Source organism: Pseudonaja textilis, chromosome 8 (genome assembly GCF_049901715.1).
Source record: "Pseudonaja textilis isolate UNSWEBS1 chromosome 8, rPseTex1.2, whole genome shotgun sequence".
NCBI classification, from domain to species: domain Eukaryota; kingdom Metazoa; phylum Chordata; class Lepidosauria; order Squamata; family Elapidae; genus Pseudonaja; species Pseudonaja textilis.
The window spans coordinates 26,398,889-26,423,621 of NC_141997.1; the positions used below are offsets into that span (position 1 = coordinate 26,398,889).

Consider the following 24,733-nt stretch of genomic DNA (forward strand, 5'->3'; position numbering starts at 1 on the left):
TTGAACATACTAAAATTCACTTAATTTTCCTCTCTTAACTCCCAAATATGTACAATCCTGGAAGACTTCTTCTTTTTTTTGTTGCGGTAGCTAATACTTGGGCAGAAAAAAAAAAAAAAAAAACAAAAAAAACAAACAAAAAAAACCAAACTCATTTTCCCCAAGCCATCCAACAACATGCGGAGCCTCCAGCCGCTGGCGGGGAGCGGGGAACGCGCACAGGAGCCGTGCGGCCTGGGGCGCCCCCCCGCCCCCCCCCCCACGATATTTTTCTAAAAGTCAGCAAAAGAATTCTTCCAATCAACTTTATCTCAGACTGTGAATAGATCAAGAAAGAATTCAGTTGGGTATCTGAGGAATTAATTATTTGTGAAAATGGGTGGCTAGGCAGATGGTGCCATCTCTTTTAGCTTCTTTGCTCCATTTAATGTTATTTAAGCTTGTAGTTAAAATGTTATTATAATTAAGGAAACAATAATACTGAATAGCATTACCAGTTGCAAGCCACAAAGTATTAAAAAAATCTTTACACTTTGACAGCAGCAGGAAACACAATATACTTCCGATATTTATTGGGAATAAATGAAACAACAAAAGGAGAGTAATATTTCTTGATTTAGATTACCATTAATATGATCCGATTATTAGGCATTTTGCCCATCAATCTCCATTTCCATTAGGAACAAAAATTAATAGTTATTAAGAACTGATTTGAGTACCGATTAGCAGAGTTTAAAGGAATTTGGAACCTACGTTGGAAAACAAGCATTGCAACACCGTGTAGTCTTCCCAGTTCTATAGATACCTGGCAAGAGCAATTTCAAAAGCAAGTACATGGCAGTTTGCCAACATCAAAGACATTATTAGTAAAGACCAGGTCAGCTAAGCAGCTGATTGTAAAAGAAAATATATTTGACATTTTTCTTTCTCCTCCTCAGCTAAGGAGTTGACAGCTTATTGCTGTGCTGAGTATCACAGCCCTGTCACCCTTGGATCTGTTAGCTGACTTTGATGCTTATGGAAACTATCTTCTACAAGGAGAATACTGAGACTATAAACAAACATCTCCAGCAACAGAAATAAATCAAACTAACATCCTGTTATTAGATCAAAGAGAGTCTATTTTTTTTGTTCATTTTGCACAGCTGTTAAAATCTCCTATAGCTCTAAGGGACTTTAAAAAACCCCCATCAAAATAGTATAATAAAGCTAGAAATTTATTCAACAACATGATGAAAACAGCCCACCTTCAAGACTTAGCCTCTAATTTCAGTAGAGATAAAGTGCTTTGTTTAATTTCACATGGGCTTCAACTAATACATATTTCCAAATGGCTGTTCCATTGTTTTGTGTTGCTAAGGTGGTAACACTATGGCAGTTCAGCACAGTTATAATCCCACTGACTCAGCAAGGAATGATTGACTCATTTCCTAAAACAGGTTTTCAGGAAGAAAATGACTTTCTATCCAATGTTCTCATTTTCTCATTAAGAAATATTGGTTTCCAAGACAAGGCAATGTCAGTTCAGCTTGCTGGGAAACTGTAAAATTCTGCAAGACAGACTTGGACAATGTGGATTCACTGGGCATGCTCAAAGCACAGTTATCATAGTCTGGGCATCACATAGGAAATTGTAGCTAATCAGAATGCAGCAGCCAAGTGAAATTGTATACCTGTTACAATTGCAATAAAGCACCTGCAATTAGGTACAGACTTTACCTAAATTAGTATCCAGACAATTTTGGCCTACATATATATATAGACAATCCTGTACAGGTTATGAATGACATCTGATTTTAAATCTGTCTTAAGTTGAATTTGTGGGTAAATTGTCCTGTCCTTATATGGTGATTTAGTTGGCTTAGTTGGCTTATGAGTATTTTAGCTCAGATTTCCTGTTATAGTTCTTTTGGTGTTTAAATAACCTAGAAATTGTGGAAGTTAGAGACTCTGAAGGCACTAGGCTGGAGAAGATAGCTTGAGACTCACTACATAATGTTTTTAGTGGTCATTTAAATCTGAGCAGAATTGGATTGCAACAAAATTCAACATGTATTGAAATATGGTAGATGCCAAATGATTGTGAGAATTGGTAGCTTAACTGGCAAAAGAAAATATCATCTTTTCCCTCCCAAAATGAAATTATATTTTCAAAGGTTTTTTTAAAATAACTATCTATTGTTAGCAATGTACCACCAGACATATGCATTCAAGTGAAGAAATATTATTTAATATACTTTTCCTTTTTCACCACTGGAAAACAATGCATTTATTTTCCAGCAATAGGAAAAAATAGAAAAATAGGTAATATTTATTCATTCTGTATCCCCATCAATCCTTATCATGTACTTAATATTTAATTTTGTAGGAATTTAGAAAATTGTAGGCATTCTATGGAAAATCCACACAGAGGAGTAATTAATGTTGTATATACTGTTTATATCAACAGTTATACCAGTATCCCACATTCAGATATTGAAAGATTCAGCATTGTTTTAAGAATTTGCAGTAACAAATGGGTTCTTGAAATGTTCTCCTGGCCATTTCTGACTCTCCTCATTATGCACATGAGCTTCTGAGTACATTACCATAGCACAGCTGAGGTGCAGAATCTCTTGAGATAGGGGGAAGTTCTATTTGCATCAGAGTTAATGTGATTATAAAATGTGGTTATACTTTGCTATGCAGGGCAACATAAGGAATTGGGGGAAGAAGTTTCTAGACTTAATACTCGGGTTTAAAAATGTGAGCTTAATGTTATAAAAAATCAAATAATACCGACATTTTATGTCTGCCTTATTTCATAGAGATTGAAGGAGGTAGACCTTAATTAAAATATTAACACACCCTCGGTAATGTCCTAAGTGTTGTCTTCCAGGATAGCTCTGTAGATAAATATTTCATTGCATTCAACATGTGGATGGATGGATAGATGGAAAGAAGGAAGCGGGGGAGGTAGGTAGGTATGTTGCTATAGTTCCAACAAGTTTGAGTTAGCTTGCACTGATCACTTAAACGGATATATTTTATGCCTGTTTTTAGGAAGCAGTGGTTACCATAGATGTAGTTGCCACTGATGACCTCTATTCAGATTTTTTTTCAACTTACTAACAGAACAGAATAGAACAGAACAGAATACCAGAGTTGGAAGGGACTTTGGAGGTCTTCTAATCCAACCTCCTACTCTAGTAGGAGACCCTGTACCATTTCAGACAAAAGGCTGTCCAGTTTCTTTTTAAAAGCCTCCAGTGATGGAGCACCCACAACTTCTGAAGGCAAGATGTTTCACTGATTTATTGTTCTTACTGCCCCCAAAATTTGGAAAATAGTTTAACCCCCCCTTCTTTGTAGCAGTATTGGAACACTGCTATCATGTTGCTCCTAGTCTTTCTTTTCACTATATTAGACATACCTAATTCCTGCAATTGTTCTTCATATGTTTTAGCCTCCAGCCCCCTAATCATCTTTGCTGTTCTCTGTACTCTTTCCAGATTCTCAACATCTTTTTTATATAGTGGTGACCAAAACTAGATGGAATATTCCAAGTGTGGTCTTACCAAGGCCTTATAAAGTAGTACTAATACTTCATGTGATCTTGATTCTATCTATTAATGCAGCCTAGGATTGCATTGACTTTTTTGGTAGCTGCAGCACACTGCTAGCTCATATTTAAGTGACTGTCCACAAGGACTCCAAGATCCCTCCACAAGAACTCCAGGTTATTGTTATTGAGCCAAGTTTCATCTAATCTGTACATGTACATTTGATTTTTCTTACCTACATGTAAAACCTTACCTTTCTTTACATTGAATTTCATTTTGTTAGATAGGACTCAGTGCTATCTGTTGAGATCCATTTGGATCTTGAGCTTTTCTTCTGACTATTCCTGCCAGCTTGGTGTCATCTGCAAATCTGATGAGTTCACCTTCCATTCTCTCATCTAAATTGTTCATGGAGATATTGAAGAGTACTGGTCCTTAAACGGAACCTTGGGGTACCCCACTGCTTATTTCTCTCCATGTACATGTAGTCCCATTAAGTGCAGTTGAGTTTGTCAGCCAATTATAAATCCATCTGGTTGTGATGCTGTCTATCTCTACTTTTTTCTAACTTACCAAGAAGTGGATGTTGTCTACTTCATCAAATGCCTTATAGCTATCCAAGAATGTCCATAGCATTTTACTGATACACTAATTTATTCACTTCGTTAAAGAATGAAATAAGATTTATTTGGCATTATCTATTTTTGACAAACTCATGTTGCTTCTGGTTATAACTTTGCTTGCTTCAAGGTGCTCTCAGATCTGTTGCTTGATTATCTTTTCCAGGATCTTCCCAGGTATTAATATCAGGCTGATTGATCTGTAGTTTCCTGGATCTGTTCCCCCCACCTTTTTTTTAAAGATGGGAACCACATCAGTCCTCTGGTAGTTAACTGGTGTTCCAGGTTCTTTAGAAGTAGAGTTCAATGGTTCTGAGATCACATTTGCCACCTCCTTCAGAACTCTGGAATATAATCCATCAGATCCTGGTGATTTGAACTCATCTAGAGTGGACAGGTGTTATCTTAACATTTTCTTGCTTATTTTAATTTGATTTAATTCTGATCATATTTGACCCTGGATATGCTTCCTATATCTCCTGATACAGACAGAATTCTTTATAGAAATGTTTCATATGAACCTGATTAAAAACAAGTATTGCAAATAGAATAGGATTTGTGAATGGTGTGTTCGTATATGGGAGATTGTCTCTTTTATTAACTATTTATTGCCATTATTATAAGGGAAGGGAAGTGATGTAGTATATTTCTTTTGGTTTTATTTCCTGTGGATGTTTCTGCTTTCTAGTTTTACAACTAATTCAGATATCAAGAATATTAGCTGAATTGGGGGAAATGGGACTTTTGGAAAGGTCTGTGTTCATTCAAGTGGCATCTCAAGTGTTTCTGGCATGAATTCAAGGTAAAGATAAAGGTTCTAGTCTTAAAAATATTGTTTTTTGTTTATAATATTTTTTATTTATATATAAATATTTTGAAAACAATGTACTGTTCAGGCATTTCATGTTACCAAAAAAGTAACAGAGTAATAATAATAATATTAATATACACAGTAATTATAGCAATATTAATAGTTATATTAGCTTATTTATGATCATGTTCATTTTAGTAGCATACTTATAGTCATAGGCAATGTTCATCTTTTACATGCACATAAGAATAATCTTTCTTAGATTGTCTTAGATTGAGCATTATCTTCCCAGGTGATTGTCCCAAATATAACTCCTTGGAATTAAAGTCACACTCTTAATGATTTATTGTAAATGTACACTTTACACTATTAAGTGTAAATAAGTATAACAGTCTGATTAAACAAAACCCTTCCCGACATAATTACAATTATTATAATTGTAATAATTACAATTATTCCAAGACAAAAAGTACATATAAATAAAGAGTAGATTTTGTTTTGTTGAACATCTTAGCCCCAATTATTTGCTAAGAGTGCTGTTCCAGCATGCCGTTCCACTCTGAAGCTCTTGGGTGAATCTCAATGTCCCATTCATTTGATGAGTATTTTGTGTGGAGACTTGTGTGGAGACTTTCAATCACTTTGGAGTTTAACAGATTCTCTTCCCAATTACAGGATTTGGCTTTTCAGTGAAGTTTTTAATTTTAAACAACACAATCAAGATTGCTGACCTGGTGTACCCAGGAAAGAAATGATAAGGTCTTTTCTGTGGCAGTGCAGTGGATTCTGTAGTAATCTCTTTTTTTCCATTAATTTATTTACTTATTCAATTTCTATAGCTGCCCATCTCAATCAAGAGGCTCTGTGCATAGAATAATCATAAAACAATTAAAACCAGCAACAACATAGTACATTAAATATGTATGGCAAATAAAGTGTCATCCTGTGTATCATATATGTCAGTATTCAAGAGAAAAATCCTCTGTCAAGGATTGACAGAATCCAAGGAAGAAGAAAAAAAGATAAGCCTAGCTAAGTATTGCTCAGATTTGCCATCTTAGGGCAATCATTAGTAGCTTTTTATACTTGTTTATAGCAGTCATATAACTTAAGACAAGTGGCACGTAGAGGCCTCAAGGTTTGTTCAACTATTAATCAATGCTAGCCTTCTGTTTCAGATTTTATCCATACACAAAAGCAAAAGCATTAATAATCAGATAGAGTGGTGTGTTCATTGGTGTGGTTGGAATGTTGGTTATTGCTGATGAGCAAATAGTTTTTCGTGAAATTTAAATAAGTGCCAAACTCTGATACTGTTAAATTAGGATAGTAATAAACTATTTAATTTTAAGAGATCACTTGGTGATTGTTTTATTACAGTATCTAGTAATCCAAGTAATAATTATTATAATCTATAAGAAATCATTATATGCAGTAACACCAAATCCAAATATTTCTGTGTAAACTAACAGTAGTCTATCAATAAAACAGCAGGAAATCCATAACAAATGCCCTGAACATAAATGTACTCACTATAATGATTTCATTTAATGTAGTGTATAGAATTTAATGCAATAAGTTGTTCAGATGGGCTATATTTGAATCTGACGTTACCTTTGAAGTATTTATTACATTTTTTTCTCTTTTTCTCCCCAAATCCTGTTTTAAAAAGTCTTGTCAGATTTCTTTGTCATGCAGTTCCTTGAAATGAATTTTCTACAACTGTCAATTACTTGAATCAAACCTGTAGATGGTACATCATAGTTTGGACAGGCAACAATTCCGCTTTAGAAAGCAAGACTCAATGTGAATTCTCTGAAGGCCTCTTTCTACTCTCATAGTTTGACATAGAGTCCCTTTTACAACCTTGCCTTGTCATGTTTTAACAGCTATAAATAGAGCAGAGAGCAGTGGTGGGATTCAAATTGTTTTGCCACTGGTCCAGTGGGCATGGCTTGGTGGGCGTGACTTGGTGGGAGTGATTTGCCTAATGTCAGAGTGCAGCTTTCCCCACACCTGCAGCGCCAATCAGCTGAGAGGATAAAGAGAAAAGCACAAGGGAGAGTGGGAGGGCCGATCCTGTGCTTTTCTCTTCTTTTTCCTTTCAGCTGATTGTCAGAGGATTTTTTTCCCTCCTCTCAGCTGATCGTGGGCTTCTTTTACTACCGGTTCGGCTAAACCGGACCCAACCGGTAGCATACCACCACTGGAAGAGAGAGACAGATAAAGGAAGATGAAACACAAATGGGGTCTGAGTCTCTGTATTTAGAGTGTCTTTGAACTGTCAGTATGACAATTGTAGAATCAGTATGACATGAAGTCAAATAGCCCTCCTTCTGGCTTGTATTTAAGAATTGGTATTTAGGAAGCATGAATGGTTAAAAGTAAATAATAAGAACACATCACAGCACATTAATCTGGAAGAAAGTCTTAAACAACAATAGCACTGACACTCACATTCTCTTGGATGATTGCCTATTTTCTCCTTATAAATACAGGTGGTCTTTGGCTTACAAATGGCACTTAGCAACCCTTCAAAGTTACAACTTACCTGAAAAAGGAAACTTATAACTCAGATCTGAAGTTCAGACCGTTGTCCCTTGTTCACTTGTTTCCACTTTGGACACCCTGCAGCACGCTGCATTTACAGTTGCTTGCAGCATCCCAAGATCATTTGAGCACATTTTACGACAGTTCATTACTTTAAGAACATAAAATGTACTCTGTATATTATAAATATTACACAGGAAAATTAACATATTTTTATGTTTTTAAAGTTGGTTGGGCTGTATGAGCAATGTGGCAAATTGATCAATTTTTTAAAAATTATCTGATTGTACAGGACTCTTTTTTTCTGTTATAATTAGGAACACTATTAATTTTAATGCTGCATTATATTGCTATTCTATTCTGTTTGATATAATAGGATTATATTAAATATCAACTTGAAAAGGAATATATACAAAATATTATTATGTAGTGTGTATACTTACTGAGTGTTTTTATTTGTTCTGGTCTCTGGTCTATGACTGTAATAAACTGAATTAAATTACTGTGTAGTTTTTATTATTTGGATCACAATAAGATTAAGGTTTGAAAGTAGAAATCAGGATCCAACAAAAAAACAGTTTAAAAATTGCCTTTAACAACCATTTAAAGAAAAACTTAAATAAATAACAAAGGAAAAACAGATGTAGATATTCAGCTACCCTTTGTCATTCTATGCTTTGTGCTATGATATTTATTTGACAGGAAGCTGTTTTATTTGAACTTACATGATGAGGAACCTGAAAAGTTCAGGTGTCTCTGAAAGTTAGTTAAGATTAGCAGATCCTCAGGAGCAGGTTGGTTCTGTCTGTTTAATTTAATCCTGTATCAAACATCTAAACAACTTATTACCTTTTTTTGTTCCTCCCATCTTCATATTTCTTTTTTCCTCCTTCTCTTCCTCCTCATTTTATATCTGCCCTTTTCTTTCCTCCCAGCTCAGTTCCTGTCCCTTGTCCATCTCCATCCAGATGTGAATTTCTCCCCTTTACCTCCATTCTTCACACCCTTGTGTGATGCACAAGCATAACTCCCTTTTGCTACTCACAAGCATGACTTTTCAAATGGCAAAAGAAGCAGAAAAGGATACTACTGGTCTAATGAATCCATGAATTAAAATTGATGTCTTAAAGCATTGTCCTTTTTTAGGCTAAATTAGATACTTTAACATATAGCAAAAAACATGTTTATGCAAGAAATGCTTGTGGAGAATTTCTTCTGAAACTTTTTTTTAAACATTCAGAGTCCTAGTTGGTATGTTTGAGGGACTGAATTCAAATTCATGGACAAAGACATGCATCCATGAATAAATATGATATATGCACATATCCATTGGGAAGGAAAAAGTTACTAGGATTGGTTTTGGTTTAAACTGGCAACTTGAGTTTGAGTAAATGGGAAGTTGAACATTGCTTGGGTGCAAGAACCAGTCCAATGTTATGATTAAAGACACTGGGCTAGAAATGGAAGGTTGTGAGTTATAAATGCTGCACTAGACACAAAACCAATTTGAAGTCTTTGGGCCAGACTTATGTAATTGCATCAGACCTTGTCACAGAAGGATTTATATGCAGTTTTTGTGTGTTGATATCATTTGTCAGGTATCATTTTGCCATCACCATAGATTATTATAGGTTTCCTAAGCTTTTGATTTATATTTGATTTGTATTAACATGGCTAATAATCAGGTGTTCTTATTCTCATAACATGAATGAATAATGACATGAGGGATGGTTAAGTTTGATGTGTTGTCCTTTGACTTTGTTTTGATGTAATAATGGAGTGTGTCTACTGAATATTTTGATTCATTTTGTAATAATTTGTAATAAAATCTTACTTTAGGTGGAAAATGTTACAAGTGAAGTTATAAATGTACTGTTATTTAAGACAATCCTAATGCATGATGGGGCCAATTCGAAATGTTGGAGGTCACAATTCCAAACCAGTGTGACCGTAGTCTATGTTAGTTCAATATTTTATGGGTTTCAATGCCAAGATACATTCTGACAGTATCTACTGGGCAAGGTTGACTTAAGCCATAACAAAATATGACAATAAACATGATAAGCTTGTGTTGCCAATTATGTTTGGAGAGATGCAACAACTATTCTTTAGTCTGAACCTCTTAGATGGCTGTCAACATCACCAGTAACATGTCAGCACATGAGAAATTGAGAGAGCTGATTGCTTAAATTAAAAGCATTAACACCTCACAACTTCAGATAAAACATGGTATTTTCCCACTAGAATACTGAAACCTGTAAAATATTTACGAGTTCTTCATTCTTCTAAAATAGCAAATTTTAAAAAAATGGCATGGGAATAGCAATCATTGTAGAGTTCTGAATTATGGTTGTACATTGGATTTAATCAACCCAAGTTCCTAAAGAAGATTAAGGTAATACAAAACATGTTTTCCTGGGGTAGATTGAATGGGTTAATTCTGAATCTGGATGTCAGTAAGTCATGATTCTCTTTTGTTTCTTAGTGTTCCAGAACATTATAGGAGTGAAGGCTGTGCAAAACACAAAGCAAAATAGCAAATTGATGTGGCATTGTTTGACTGATCTTTTTGTATGCATCTCAGTCACTAAAGTGAGATGGCTGAAGCATTACATATTATGTTGTGAGCTGTGCTCATAAAATATTTTTCTAGACATTTATTTTTGTTCCTTAATAATTGACCATTTCTTCTTGTCTTCCATTCATTTCTCCCATGAGCTGTTCAGAGCATCCAGAAGTGGGGGATGTGTGCTTCAGTCTCTTCTGGAAAGGCTGGGCTTAAAACACCAGGACGCTCCTCCTCCTCCACGGGACACCTCCTCAGCGTCCCCCAGTTTTTAGCTCAGCCTTTGTGGTAAGACATTGTGCACTCCCTGACCGGAACGGTTTTCTGATTCAGCTAGTCAAAATTCAGGTTTGCTCTTGGGTTAATTTGGCTTGTAAATTTTCCCCCAACTAATTTGGCGATTTCAAGGCTTCTGGCTCCATTAGGTCACCTACCCACCCCCGATCAGTTTGAGAGCAGTTCTTTGTGGCTGGCGGAGCCTGCCACTCCACAAGCAACCTGAGACGGCCGCTTCAGGCAATTAGCTTATCTAATCCCCAATCGTCTTATCTCTGCGATCTTGGCGGAGCACTCGCAGCCGCGGCTCACTTCTCCTTTCCGTTTCGACTGACAGGATCATTTATCTGACAATATAGAGAGTCAGCAGCAGCGGCTCCTTAAACTGCTCAGGCAATTAACATCAGAGATTCTGCCTTCCCGCCATTTTCAACAGCTGGCTTCAAGTCCATGCCTAAATATCACAGGTTCCATTCCCCGTTGGTTTCCCTTCTTGGGGACTGGGGCAGGTACCTTCCCACTCCACTTCCCTGGCATTATTTCTCTTTTATCTTGCTGGCATTGGATAAGCAGGCTAGTCCTTAAACAGGAATTTTTTTCTTTTTGCAATTGCTTTTGGATCATTACATTGGAGTGAAGCCGCAAGTGCCATTTCAAATAGCGGGACGTTTTTGAGAGGAAAGGATCCATCCAGGCCCTGTATAGCTGGTTTCCCTTGTTGGGGACCAGGGATCCAGAATATTTCTTGCTTGGAGCGCTTGGGGGTTTCCCTTGTTGGGGACCCTTAGATACTGTTTCCCATATACACAGTTTTACATGTAGATATAGGCATGTATATGTATATGTGTATGTGTATATGTATATATATGTGTATGTGCATGTATATGTATATATATGTGTGTGTGTATATAGATATATATATATAGACTTACACTCCTGGAGAAGCATTCTACTTTCAATCACAGGGGTAGGCATCACCCCTAAGTACAAATAATAATAATAATAATAATAATAATAATAATAATAATAATAATAATAATAATAATAATAATAAAAGTTAGAGGCACGAGAATCAGTCCTCCACAATGGAAGGTGACAACGTCTTCCGCTCCAAGACAAATAAGTCCCGAGACAAGTCAGTGGGCCCCAAAAAGGCCTCTAAGGTAGTGGATAAGGATGGCCATAGACACAGAAACGGGCCAGGGAGGTGGACAAGATGGCTATGACACAACAATCGGATCGGGGCCCAAGTACATTGTTGAGGCCCTTGGACTTATCCACCCAGCCCAGACAGGCTATTTCTGGATAGCCTCCCTTAGGCATATCTCCTCCAATGAGCACTGCCCGGTGAATCCCAGAGGCAACCTTCACCCCTATGGCCACCGGTTTAAGACAGGAGGAGGGATTACCTGAGACTAGTCCCATCGAAATGAGGCAATGGATGGAGATGGCCATACAAAAGGGCATTGCGGCTGGAGTTCAGCAATCCATCCGGACCAGACACTTTTTGGCTACTTCGGAAGCGGGATCCCTGTCTGCTCGATCCTTTGCGCATATGGGACATCATCAAACTCAGGTATTCCCCAATGTCCCTGACATACCAGCCCAGGGTCTTCGGGAGGAAGTGGAATTAGATGACCAGGATGTTCCCATGGAGGTGGGGTCGATCCATCAGATGGACTTGGGGTTGTCAGAGGCTGACCCACTAGAACGAGGAATGTCGGATGACGAAGGCCTCATTCCGGGCCAACCTACCTTTTCTGGCCTTTTTCGTCTGCACCTCTTTGAATCTTTACTGTTCAAAGCAAAGAACACCGCTAAACTAGGCACATCAAGCCCTCATCCATTGTCAACAGGGTCTCAGGACAAATCTGAGGATCTAATATTCTCACAACCAGCTAATGAGGCAGAAACTATTCCTGTCCCTCGTATGTTTGCTGAATTAGTACAAAATCAATGAGCATCAGCAGCATCCTACCCATCCCCAACAGGGTACGATAAACAATATTATAATTTGGCACCAGAGTTTTCAAATTTTCTCAAAACGCCAGAGGTGGATGAGCCCGTTGTGGCACTGACGTCTTCTTCAACCTTTCCCAAGAGGCCGAGGAAGCCCTGAGACCAGAGGAAAAGAGAGCAGAGTTGGCACTCTGTAGGGCACATGTTTCTGACGCCTGGGCCATTAGGGCAGCTACAGCTGCATCCTTTTTTATACGGTCCTCCCTACGATGGCTCTTCCACTTGAGGGATATATTGCCGGTGTCAAATGTCAGAGCCTACCAGGACATTGCTAAGATTATTGCAGCGGCAGAATTCTCCGCCGACGCCACATTTAATGCAGTCAAATTCTCGTCTAGAGGCATAGCATCTCACGTATCAGCACAAAGACTGCTATGGCTCAGACATTGGCAGGAGGATACCAAGCATAAATGCAAGCTGGCAACAGCCCCAATATCGGGGAATAAATTATTTGGCAGTGTCTTGGAGCCCCTGCTTATTGAAAATAGAAACAAGAAAAAAGTGCTTCCCCCTCTTTTTCGGAGGTCTGAAAACAGAATGCCCCAGTTGTTTCGAAGGGGTTCCTTTCGGCCATACTATCAAGGCCCATACGTTCCCAAATCGCAGAGAACATCAGGCTACAGGCCCAGTTTTAGACAGGATAGGTCTGAATTTTCCGATAGAGGTCAGCAGGGAGGCCAAAACAGAAGAAACCCCAGAGATACCAGAGGCCGATTTTTTTCGTCGCCCCAAGTGAGTCCTTGACAGCAGCTCCCATTGGAGGGTGGCTAAAATTGTTTGCTGATCAATGGGACAGCTCCACCTCTGATGCGTGGGTCAGGGACTCTGTTAGGTTTGGTTTGGCGCTAGAGTTTCAATCCCCCCCCCCGAACTTTTTCATTAGGAGCCCTAGGTCCATGGACCCCATTAAGAGAGCATTGATGCAGGAGGCTATCATTCATCTGCTGCATATTTGGGCTGTTAGAGAGGTCCCATCTGAACAACGGGGTCAAGGCTGTTACTCTCTATTGTCTGTGGTTCCAAAGAGTTCGGGGGGCTGGAGGGCAATTCTGGACCTCAAATGTCTGAACAGATCATTGGTTTATCGAAAATTCAAGATGACTACTCTCCAGTCCATTCTGCTCAGCATCAGAGAGAACGATGTCCTGACCTCTATAGATCTGACAGAGGCTTATCTACATATACCAATTACACCTGCTCACTTCAAATATCTTAGATTTTGCTATTGTGATCGGCACTATAAATATATCGCCCTACCATTTGGTCTGGCTTCGGCCCCTAGGACTTTTACCAAGGTCCTAGTGGCTTTGGCTGCCTCCCTCAGGATCAAATCTATTCGTTTATACAATGTTATCTGGATGATATTTTAATTTTGTCATCTTCCAGACATCAAGCAAATTTGGATACCAAAATTACTCTGGAGACCCTTCAAGGTCACGGCTTTTCCATAAATTGGGATAAAAGCCATTCATTTAGGGGCAGTGATAGATACCGTGGAGGGCAAGGTTTTTCTCTCTCAGAACAGGTTGAATAGTATCCAGTCTTTGGCCAGAGAGATCAGAGCCTTAAAGAGGGGTTCCCTGGCAGTTCTGTCTCAACTGTTAGGGAAATTGATTTCTTGTATTTCCATTGTGCCTTGGGCTCGATTCCATTCTAGAGATCTGAAATGGTTCCTGCTACCTTTCCAGTGATCCAGAAGAGCCACTTCCAACATCCAGATAAAGGTACCGCACGATGTTCTCTGATTGCTCCGCTGGTAGTCGGAAAACACGATAAACAAGGGGTGTCCTTTCAAGGAACCTTGCAGGGCAACGATCACAACCGATGCCAGCCTGGTAGGATGGGGAGCTCACTCCCAATCCCACACTACACAGGGAAGTTGGACTATTTCCGAACAATCACAAAGCATCAACCTATTGGAGCTGGGAGCATTACGCAGTTTTCTACCCCCTTTCCAATCACGCCACATTCTGGTCTTGACAGACAATATCACAACCAAGCCCCATGTAAACAGACAGGGGGGTACCCACTCCAAACTTCTGATGCTGGAGACGGCCAGGTTGTTCAAGTGGGTCGAGGCCAATCTGTTTTCGCTCAAGGCAGAGCACATAACAGGGGCCTTAAACACACAAGCGGACTGGCTCAGCAGGGCCTTGATAGATCAGACAGAGTGGTGCCTACACCCATCTTTCTTCCAGAAAGCAGTGCGGAGGTTTGGGCAACCGGTGATCGATCTATTTGCCTCTCCCCTCAATGCCCAATTGCCCCGGTATATTTCAAGGTACCTGATTCAGGGGGCGGAGGCTGTCAATGCCCTGTGATGTCAGTGGCCTCCCAGACTTCTATATGCATTTCCTCCACTCCCTGTAATACCCAGGTTGATTCAGAAGTTATTGGAGGAATGAGCGGAACTGATATTGGTCGCCCCTTACTGGCCCAGGTAAACGTGGTTCGCGGACTTGCAGGACCTGTCGAGAGAACAATCTTGGAAAATTCCACTTTCAAGGGTTTCCCTCTCGCAAGGGCCAGTACTTCACCCGGACCCACAATGGCTCAGCCTAGCCGTATGGAGGTTGAGCAGAGCCGTTTAAGGACCCAACAGATTTCAGAGGATGCCATTGCCACCATACAAGCATCCAGATGGTCCTCAACAAATCATATATATGAGGCCACATGGTCCGCTTTCTGTCGCTGGTGCTGGGGGTCTAAGATCGACCCAACCGCTCCATCAATAGGACAGTTATTGGGCTTTTTACAGGAGGGGTTGACCAAGGGCCTATCTCCAAATACTTTACGCAGACAGGTGGCGGCCTTAGCCTCGGTGATATCCTGGGGTGACCTTCGTTCCATAACGCACCATCCACATGTCCGCAGCTTTCTTAAGTGTGCTGCAAACTTACAACCTCCTGTAATTCACCGCTATCCCACTTGGGATCTCAACAAGGTGTTAACCGCACTTACAACTGGCCCATTCGAGCCTTTAAGAACTGCTAGTCTCAAATTCCTGACATATAAAGTGGTCTTCTTAATTGCAATCACATCAGCAAGGAGGATTTCCGAATTGGCAGCATTGTTGATGAGAAAGGACCTGTGCATGTTTCATGTGGACAGAGATTGGATCCATCGTTCACCGCTAAAGTAAATTCAGTCTTCCACAGAGCACAGAAGTTGGTGCTTCCAAATTTTTGTCCAAAACCATCTGATAGACTGGAGCATCAATGGCATCGACTTGATGTTCGAAGGGCATTAAGCATCTATCTAGACCGCACGGCGGCATTTCGAAAATCTGAGGCTCTATTCCTATCCTTCAACCCATCCACTTTGGGACACAAGGTGTTGTTGATGACCATTGGTAGATGGTTGAGAGCCACCATAGTTAAAAGTTACGAATGCCAGTCCATCTCAGTTCCTAAGGGCATTACAGCCCACTCGACAGGGAGTGCGGCAACATCAGCAGCATGGGCCACTTGGGCTTCCATAGATGAAATTTGCAGAGCGGCAACTTGGGCTTCACCATCGCCCTTTGTCAGAAATTATAAAATTGATGTCTATGCCTCAGCAGACGCTTCATTTGGCAGAAGAGTCCTGCAGAGAGTCCACAGAGTTTAGGAGTGGATTTTGATCCAGATGGAGTCCCTCCCTAAGGACAGGCCAAGCTTTGGTATGTCCTACTTCTGGATGCTCTGAACAGCTCATGGGAGAAAGGGCGTTGGTACTTATCTGATGCGTCCATTCTCTGTGAGCTGTGAAGAGCATCCAGCCCCACCCATTTCTTTCCATCTGGTGGGGTCCCGTTCCGGTCAGGGATCTAGATTAGGTGATGAGTTCTGGACTTCGGCACTCAGTCTTCGCAAAACTGGGGGACGCTGGGGAGGTGTCCCATGGAGAAGGAGGAGCGTCCTGGAGTTTTAAGCCCAGCCTTTCCAGAAGAGACTGAAGCACCCCCCCCACACTTCTGGATGCTCTTCACAGGTCACAGAGAACGGGCGTATCAGGTAAGTACCAACGCCCTTTTTCTTTTCTCTTTCTTTCTGTTTTGTCTCATTCCCAGTATATTTCGACATTTTCCTCCCAAAACACAATTATCTTTTAAAAAATAAATTCACCACTAATTTATCTGTCTGACTTTAATGTATTAATAATTATGTTCTTTATACAGCCCATTATACCAACACCAACTCCATCAACCAATCAAGAGGCAGCAGCACAGCCAACCAGCCAACCAGCCCAGCACACCAGCCCCCCACCAGTATTTATAGAGAGATGGCAGCTCCGATCACACACTGCTTTCACTGGCACAAAGCAGAAAGCACCAGCCTGAGGATGGCGATTGGGACCTCGCCGAAATGTCGCCAAGATACTCTTAATCTTACATGGGAAAAGACCTGAACACACCTAGACCTACATACCTGTACCCGTGAAAATCTACAAAAACAAAATATATACATATCCATGTTTTCTTAAGTTTTAGCGGGTACTTACATGTATGGCATTCAGCTTTGTTCGGGTATTTTCCCACGTCATTGTAGTTGTGCTTTTAAAGTTGTAGCAATGTTTCGGCAGAATCTCATCTGCCATTATCAGGCTTGTGTATTGGGTTCGTCTGTGTGTCAGGCTTTTGCAGCCGTTTCTGTTTTAAATTTGGTGCTAGCCATGTGCTTTGTTAGAATGGTTTTTTCTTCACCAAATTTAAAACAGAAACGGCTGGAAAAACCTGACACACAGGCCCTCAAGAACTGGTTATGCTGCCAGATCTGGAGCTAAAGAGCTGGCTCCATTGCTGAGGGGGCCATTTTTATCTTCCCTTTGCCAGTGTTAGTAGTTTTGTTTTTATGTTATTTATTATTGTGGCTTTTATATTTTACTATATTAAATTCTACCGTATTCTGCTGACAAACAAAAATATTATAGCATGTTTCTTTAACCGTTGTAAGATAATGAGATGTCTAAAACTATCAACAATGCTGGATGTTGTATTTCAAGGGCAAATTGTCTTTATCTTATAAAGAATATTGATTTAAAGCTTTCCAGATTAGGTTATAGCTCACATCAATATTTAATAGGAATACTGTATATGAAAGAGTTTGATCCTAGGTAGGGGCAGATATTTGTCTCTCTGAGCATGATGAGAATATATCTGCTAAATATAACTCTGTATTGGCGACAGGAAGAGCATCTGGCCAGTAATCACTCAGCTCCATTCAGTTGCCCAGACTCCACCCCGCCAGAGATTATGGGGTCATTAAAAGATGATGATGACTGTATATGAAAGAACTGTACAATACTGCAACATGCTGTCTTTCCTTTTCTCTTTCATTAGCCATGTCCCATTACCCAACCAAAATGCATGTAAAGACCCAATTCCAAAAGTCATACATACAGTATCTACATTTGATATCATCTGAGATAGACATCAATTGGGAATTTCCAGATTCAGGGAATAGTATGGTTAAAAAAAAAAAAAAGTCATGCTGGCATGATCAAATGTCCATCTTTGTGTTGTGTGTATTATTTCTTATGTTTCCACCTACACATGAGCATTGTGCTTTCTGACCCCATCAACCGAATCTAGAAACCATCAAGAAAAACCCAGGGAAATCTATGAAAAATCGGTAATTGTAAGCTGTAATAAGAAAGTAAAAAGCCTGGTATGTTTACCAGGTAGGAGGAGAAAGGGAAGTTTGCCAAAAGTTGCAGTCTAACACACTGAAAGGCACCAGGGCAGAGAAAGTTAGAATAGTTCAGAGTTCGATCCTAGATAGAGGCTAATATTTGGAGTAGATTCTCCTACTCGATCAGGGGGTTGGACTAGATGACCTCCAAGGCCCCTTCCAACTCTTGTTATTCTAAGTGTAGCAAAGTGACAACACACAAGTAATAATATCACAATTAAGAGAATTATCTTCTCACAATGAAATTACCAGGTACATTAAGGAAATCCAGTTTTTCTTTAGACGACACTGAAATAAGTGGTATGTGCTCAGCAATGACAATACATTTCTGTAAGAATTTCATATATTAAAAATAAAACAAGTAAAGAAACCCAACATTGAGAAAATGGCAGCTGTGGAATTCGCACCACCACCTATTTGGCTGAGGGTTTTCTAAATCATTTAGTGTTTTGCTTTGCTTGCTCAAGCTTTTTGCTAGGGTGGAATCCAATTTAACATGAACATTCTATTTCATATTTGTATTTTATCTAGAAGATAAAACAAGAAATAAGTTTGAAAGCATTGAAAAATCAAAAGGATGATAAAACTCATGTTTTGGACCCTGTAAAATAAAAAAAAAAGATTATTCTGAAAATGAAGCAGTGGAACTTTCACTTTTACACGTAAATTATTAAAAATAATAGCAACATATAATTTTTCATTAAGCAAATACTTCTAGTGGTTATATTTTCCCTTCAAAATATAATGACTTAAAATCCAAGGGAAAGTAGTCAGAAATCACAGTTTAGGAATATTGTTTTTTTAATGGTTGCCTAGCAACTTTGTTACTATCTGTTGCCACTATAAATAAACAGAGGATAGCTCTATAAATTAACTGACAGAAAACTAGAAAATGTAAAAAATAAAATACATTTAAATGGCAGAGTTTCTAGGAAATTCTCCTGAAAATTTCACGCAACTGAATTTGAAGTCTTTACTTTTTTTTTGTCTCCTCATCTGATTGAGAAAAGCCACAACTAAAAGGAGAAAAACGTGTTTTATAATTGTTCTTTTATAATTTGTGGTCGAAGAAACTTGCCTAGAAAAATGCTGAAATTGGTGTTATTAGCATGCTAGGAAAGAAGTTATTTTTTTCCAGACACTGTTTAAAGAGGCCTTATTCTACTTTTTGGGAAGGTGAACTATTTCATCTTTTAATTAAAATCTACCTTTTTTTACATTTACAGCTGTGCTTTATCTTTTGTTAGACAAAGTTCCCATTTATTTAATTCTTTATGTTCTGCCATTTAAAATAGAAACAAACTTACAGCAGCTTTTCTAAATATAAAATATAAGAGCAAATCACAATCCATTGCTTGATACGGTCTTTTAATGGCTCTTGACTTTTCATATGGCTTCTATAGACAGGTGCAGCACACAGAAAAGCCAACACATGTTAGTGAGCAACCTTCATGGATGAGACAGAATTTAACAAAATATGGAAAGTCATCATATTATGCAAGGATTTTTAGGCTGTCACACAGACATATAGCTCTGGATTTGTATACAAGGACATTGGAATAAAAAGGTAGTGGCAGGAATGTTGTAAGTATATTAACTGAACAAAAAGGATTCTCTCAGATTTTTACACTGAAGGCAAAAAGATACAGCCTTAAGTCTGGTACACTGTGAACTTTACAGAAAATTCATCTCCCACCACCAATTCACCTTGTATCCATAGGCATGTGGAGGACTATAACACTTGGATAGGGCCACAATCAGAGTGTAGGACACTCTAAACCTTTAATCAATGCAAACACAATGAATTTCTTCATCACAATCAATATATACAAATTAGTTATTAAAGAACAGATCTATATAAATGCTATGACTTGAAATATTGGGAATTAGAATCTTGGATATGAAACGTAATGCCATGTTTATAAATAACTGTTTATAACCATATTTGATTTGGATGCTCCAGTAATTAAAATATTGTATGCTTATGTAGGAGATCTAAAGACCTGCGCTCTATTCCTTTTAACTGTTTTAGCCTAGCCTAGCCTAGATCTTACTAGCAGGTAACTAGCACCACCTTCTGTGAATATCTGTGACTTAACTTTACACAGTAAAACTATTGCAGGCAGAGGTAACTGTTTTGCCGGTCAATGATATTTAACAAATCTTTAAGGTTTACATATTTTTCCATGCTCCTTGGTAGATTGTGAACTTTGGATCTACTCATTCAAGGAATTATCTGCAAGATAAAAGGGCAGAAAAGATGGATGTCTAAACAACTAGGATTTATAAGAGGCACCAGAAGGCAGCCAGTGGAACTTTTCTTCTCTGCTATATAAAATCCTAGCTGCTTTATTTCTTTACTTTCCACTCAGATATTTCCTAATTAGCGCCACTATGGATACCACATTTTAAGGCAGCTTGATTTACAGCCCTCTTAAATCGGATAAAGAGTAGTGGAAAGGTGGGTCTTCTGAAAGGCTGGTCTGGATTGAAATATGTTTGCTGGAAATAATCCCTCCCCCACTACCATCAGATCATTTGGCAATCAAATTCAGAACCTTTTTTGGAATCTTCTACATCCTACTGGCAGGATACTAATTGCCCAAATCCCTTGGAATACATGAAGTGTCTTAAGAAGTACATTCCCCAGAATTTCTAGTGCCTAGAAATCTGGGGAAGAGGGTCAACCACAGCTTGGTTGCCAGTAAATATAGTTCTAAGGATTTGTCTTTCAGAAATCTTTGGCTGCTCTTAGATTAAGGTTGGATTAAACCATGAAAACCTAGCAGCAACGTTTCTTCGTTGCAACTACTAATGCGATATAAAGGAGGAGTATGCTACAAACTGCATTGGTCCCATGGACATATTATTTTCTGATTAAGGGCTTTTTAATCAAGGTAGTTATTACTGTTAGAAAATGAATTAGCATGATGATAGAGAGAGCCTATGCTAGTCCACTTTATTGATGCAAATCATTTTAATAATTTTGGTAAATTGGTAAAAGTTGCAATTTGTTTGGAGGGTTAGCTGATGTCTCTTAATAGTTACTTTTTGATGTGGCTGAGAAATACCTGGAAATAGAACTCTGAATTATAACATCAACCACAGGGAAGAGGTAGCAAAAAGGAACACAGTTAATTCAGATCCCTGTGAAGGAAACAAAAGACATTGCAATTTGAATTTGACACCGATGAAGGCAGGGCTATCAATCGCAAGGCATTGCACAATCTTTTCCTTCAAAATGGATTTTTTGGTGGTAAGAAAAGAGCCTAAAGAGCCTGACAGAAAAAAACACAAGAAGGTTATAGATGGAAAGCTAGGTTTAACTTGGCTTCTCGGTAAAATGCTGTCAACGAAGGAATTCCACAATAAAAGCACTCACTGCAAGCTTGGTCTGGGGCAGTATAAGCATCTCTCAGTATCCTGATATGAACCAGCAGTTTTTGGCTGTTGGAATGCGGGTAGGCTCTGCTTCATTTATACTGAGCCAGTATATTGGTAGAAAGTGCAAGTATTATAAAATGCCACTGATCTCCTTTCCATGAGGACAGAATATGAATGAGTGCTCTGCATGTTACATTCTAAGTCTTGGAATTAATAAGCCAAAGGCAGACTAAGTCATAATAGAAGGCACAGAATATCACTTTCTGGAAAAGGGAGAATGTGGTGTGTTATCCAAAGGATTCTTGCCTTATTTTACTGAAAAGCTTTTAAAGTGTGATATATAAGAACAGAATGATAAGAAGGATTCTACTGGTGCTGCTTTGTCTTGTCAATTAATCTGATTCTTTGCTTTCCTTCCTGTCTTTCTTTTTCTTCTCCTTTAGACTGTCTACAAAGCCTGGCTCTGTTCCCAGTATTTTGAAGTCACACAGTCTCATTGCAACAACACAATTCCTTGCAAGCAATACTGTTTGGAGGTTCAGACAAGGTGTCCATTTATATTACCAGACAATGATGATGTCATCTATGGAGGATTATCCAGTTTCATCTGTACAGGTATGGCAGATTTCAGTAGCTGTTTTTAACACCCCTTTTGGAGGCATTTTCTGAAACCTGAGACCCACATATAATTAAGAATTCCCTTCCGCTTTCCACTCAAGACTTCCTTCTCTATTATATATCCCACAAGAATGATGATTGTTGCTCTGTAATCCCCAAGAGCGTTCACTGTTGCCTTCTCTCTTTCCCGCTTTCCCTCCTCCTCATGTCTACTTAGGCATGACTCATCGGCCTTACATACCAATTCACTTTATTTGTTCTCTTTTTGTATCAGTTCTGGAAGATAATTCCACTTCATGTTTTCAAGCACTTCCTATTTATGTTACTTATACAAAAACCCTCAGCTTGGACAATATTTTTAAAGGCTTGTTAAAATGAAACTTCCTCTGCTGTTGATGGAGGCTAAGATGTGAAACTCAATGTCCAGAATGAAAAAGTATGATTAACTTAAAAAAAAAAAAGAGATATCTTTGGAATATCACCATGCTTGGTTGGTTGCATCTTCTGTGCAACCGATGCTAGAATTACCTCTGCTTGTAAATGTAGCTTAAAAATACCAGGCAGTTCTACAGAAAATACTTCCTGTGTGAATCTTTTATTGCATTTCTTCCATCCTAAATTGCATACTGTGTACCTGGTCTGACTACATCCCCAGAGCTTGTAAATGTGTCAACAAACTGAAATATTGAAAGAACAATGAGTGTACTAAAATATGAAGCTTCTTGGTGCAGTGGTTAAGGCATCAAGCTAGAAATCAGATACTGAGTTTTAGTCTCATATTAGGCATAAAGCCAGCTGGATGACCTTGGGCCAGTCTTTCTCAGCCCTAGGAAGAAGATAATGGCAAATCACTTCCGAAAAACTTTGGCAAGAAAGCTGCAGGGGCTAGTCCAAGCAGTCACCAAGAGCTAACACTAACTAGAACATGCACACACATGAAAATGGACAACAGAAATTCTACGTTTTTTTAATACTTCTGAGAGAATAATTATTGAATATGGAGCATCCATTCTCATTCTTGCTTTTGACATGGCTATTAACTTTGATATATGCCTACAATATCATGACAAATTAAATAGGAATATACAGTGTGAATAAATTCTTCCCTTTTAAAGATCTACTGGGATTTTTTTGAGAAGACAAATTTATATGCTAATACTGTGTTTCTGTGTCTTCATAAAACTCTTTTGGAATTAACAGAACTATTAAACATTTTGTGGCCTGGACATCCTGCTTCTTCCTTCTAGTCTGCCTGGGGAAGCAAGAAGATTAAAGCTAGTAATGTTAGTCAATTCAAGGGAATCTCATACAAATGCTCAGAAATCTAGGCCCATCAACAGAGGGACAAGGGAGTCAATGCTAACTGAGGTGTACTGATTTTCAATCACACATTTTCCACAACTTAGAATTTGTATCATATGTCCTGACACAAGTAAATATTCACAGATTTTTTTGTGATTATGTTATACTCATTACACAAACACGTCAAATTTTGGCATTATTGTGGTTTGCTGACCAGGCAACTGAACAGATAAAGATATGAGACAGACAGAAAGACTGTACTTTGACTAGCAATGTTAGCTTAACCTCTTCAAATATAAATGTCTATGGAGCTTTTCAGGATCATGGGTGGTCCCAAAAGTGCTTTTTCACGAGGCAACTGCACTTTCTGGTTTTTATTTGATGATGTTTCACTTCTCATCCAAGAAGCTTTTTCAGTTCTTCAAATCTAATGCCATCTATAAATTCCATGATCCCCAATACTATAATACTTGGATGGCTTAGGACAAGGGTCTTCAAACTTGGCAAGTTTAAGACTTGTGGACTTCAACTCCCAGAATTCCTGACCTAACATGACTAGAGGAGGAATTCTGGGAGTTGAAGTCCACAAGTCTTAAAGCTGTCAAGTTGGAAGAGCCCTGGCTTAGGAGATGGGGATATCACCTAATGCATCTGGAAAATACCCTTTGGAAAATGCTGGCCTAGGTGTTAAATGAAAAATGGTTGATTTTTAGCAGAATAATTTTATTAAATAACCCATACTAACACATATACATGTTTATTAGTAGTATTAAACTAATAAAAATCCTAGTCAATCAATACATTTCCGGGTTGACAGATATTGTAAAATAATGCAAAGTCAAAGAAAGGGTAGAAATCCATAAATAAAAAAGGAATTATGCATTTGCAGTCTGTGAAACCTCAAAGATGTTCTTTTTGTACTAATTCATAATCCCAACTCACAAATCATATAGCTTGATTGAAGGCAAATTTCATTATCAGAACATGGGTGATTCTTTATCAGGAATGCCATTTTTCTTGATATTGTTCACACTAGTGTCTTTGAACAGCACAGCAGCTTCTCTGTTGATAATATCAGAAGGTAGAAATACATATAACTCAAAACATTGTCCAGATTATACTACTACTTTATTGTCCCAGATACCATTGTCTCCAATGGTTCCAATTTGTGAAAGACTCTAAAACACGAACTTGAGCTCCAAATGGCTAGTGAGCTATTTACCTTTTCTGAATTTCTACAGGATTAGCAATAACAGTAGCACTTAGAGTTATATACCACTTTACATTGCTTTACAGCCACCTCTAAGCGGTTTACAGAGTCAGCATATTGCCCCCCAAAATTTAGGTCCTCATTTTACCCACCTCGGAAAGAT

The 24,733-nt window shown here is 38.6% G+C and overlaps 1 protein-coding gene across 1 annotated transcript in view; it reads left to right on the plus strand.

Moving 5' to 3' along the window:
• Positions 1–24,733, plus strand: part of NALF1 (NALCN channel auxiliary factor 1) — a 447,542-nt gene that overhangs the window by 419,017 nt on the left and 3,792 nt on the right. Inside the window, exon 2 of the mRNA XM_026708364.2 lies at positions 21,884–22,055. Coding sequence (XP_026564149.1) covers positions 21,884–22,055 — 172 coding nt within the window. The remainder of the gene's footprint in view (positions 1–21,883; positions 22,056–24,733) is intronic.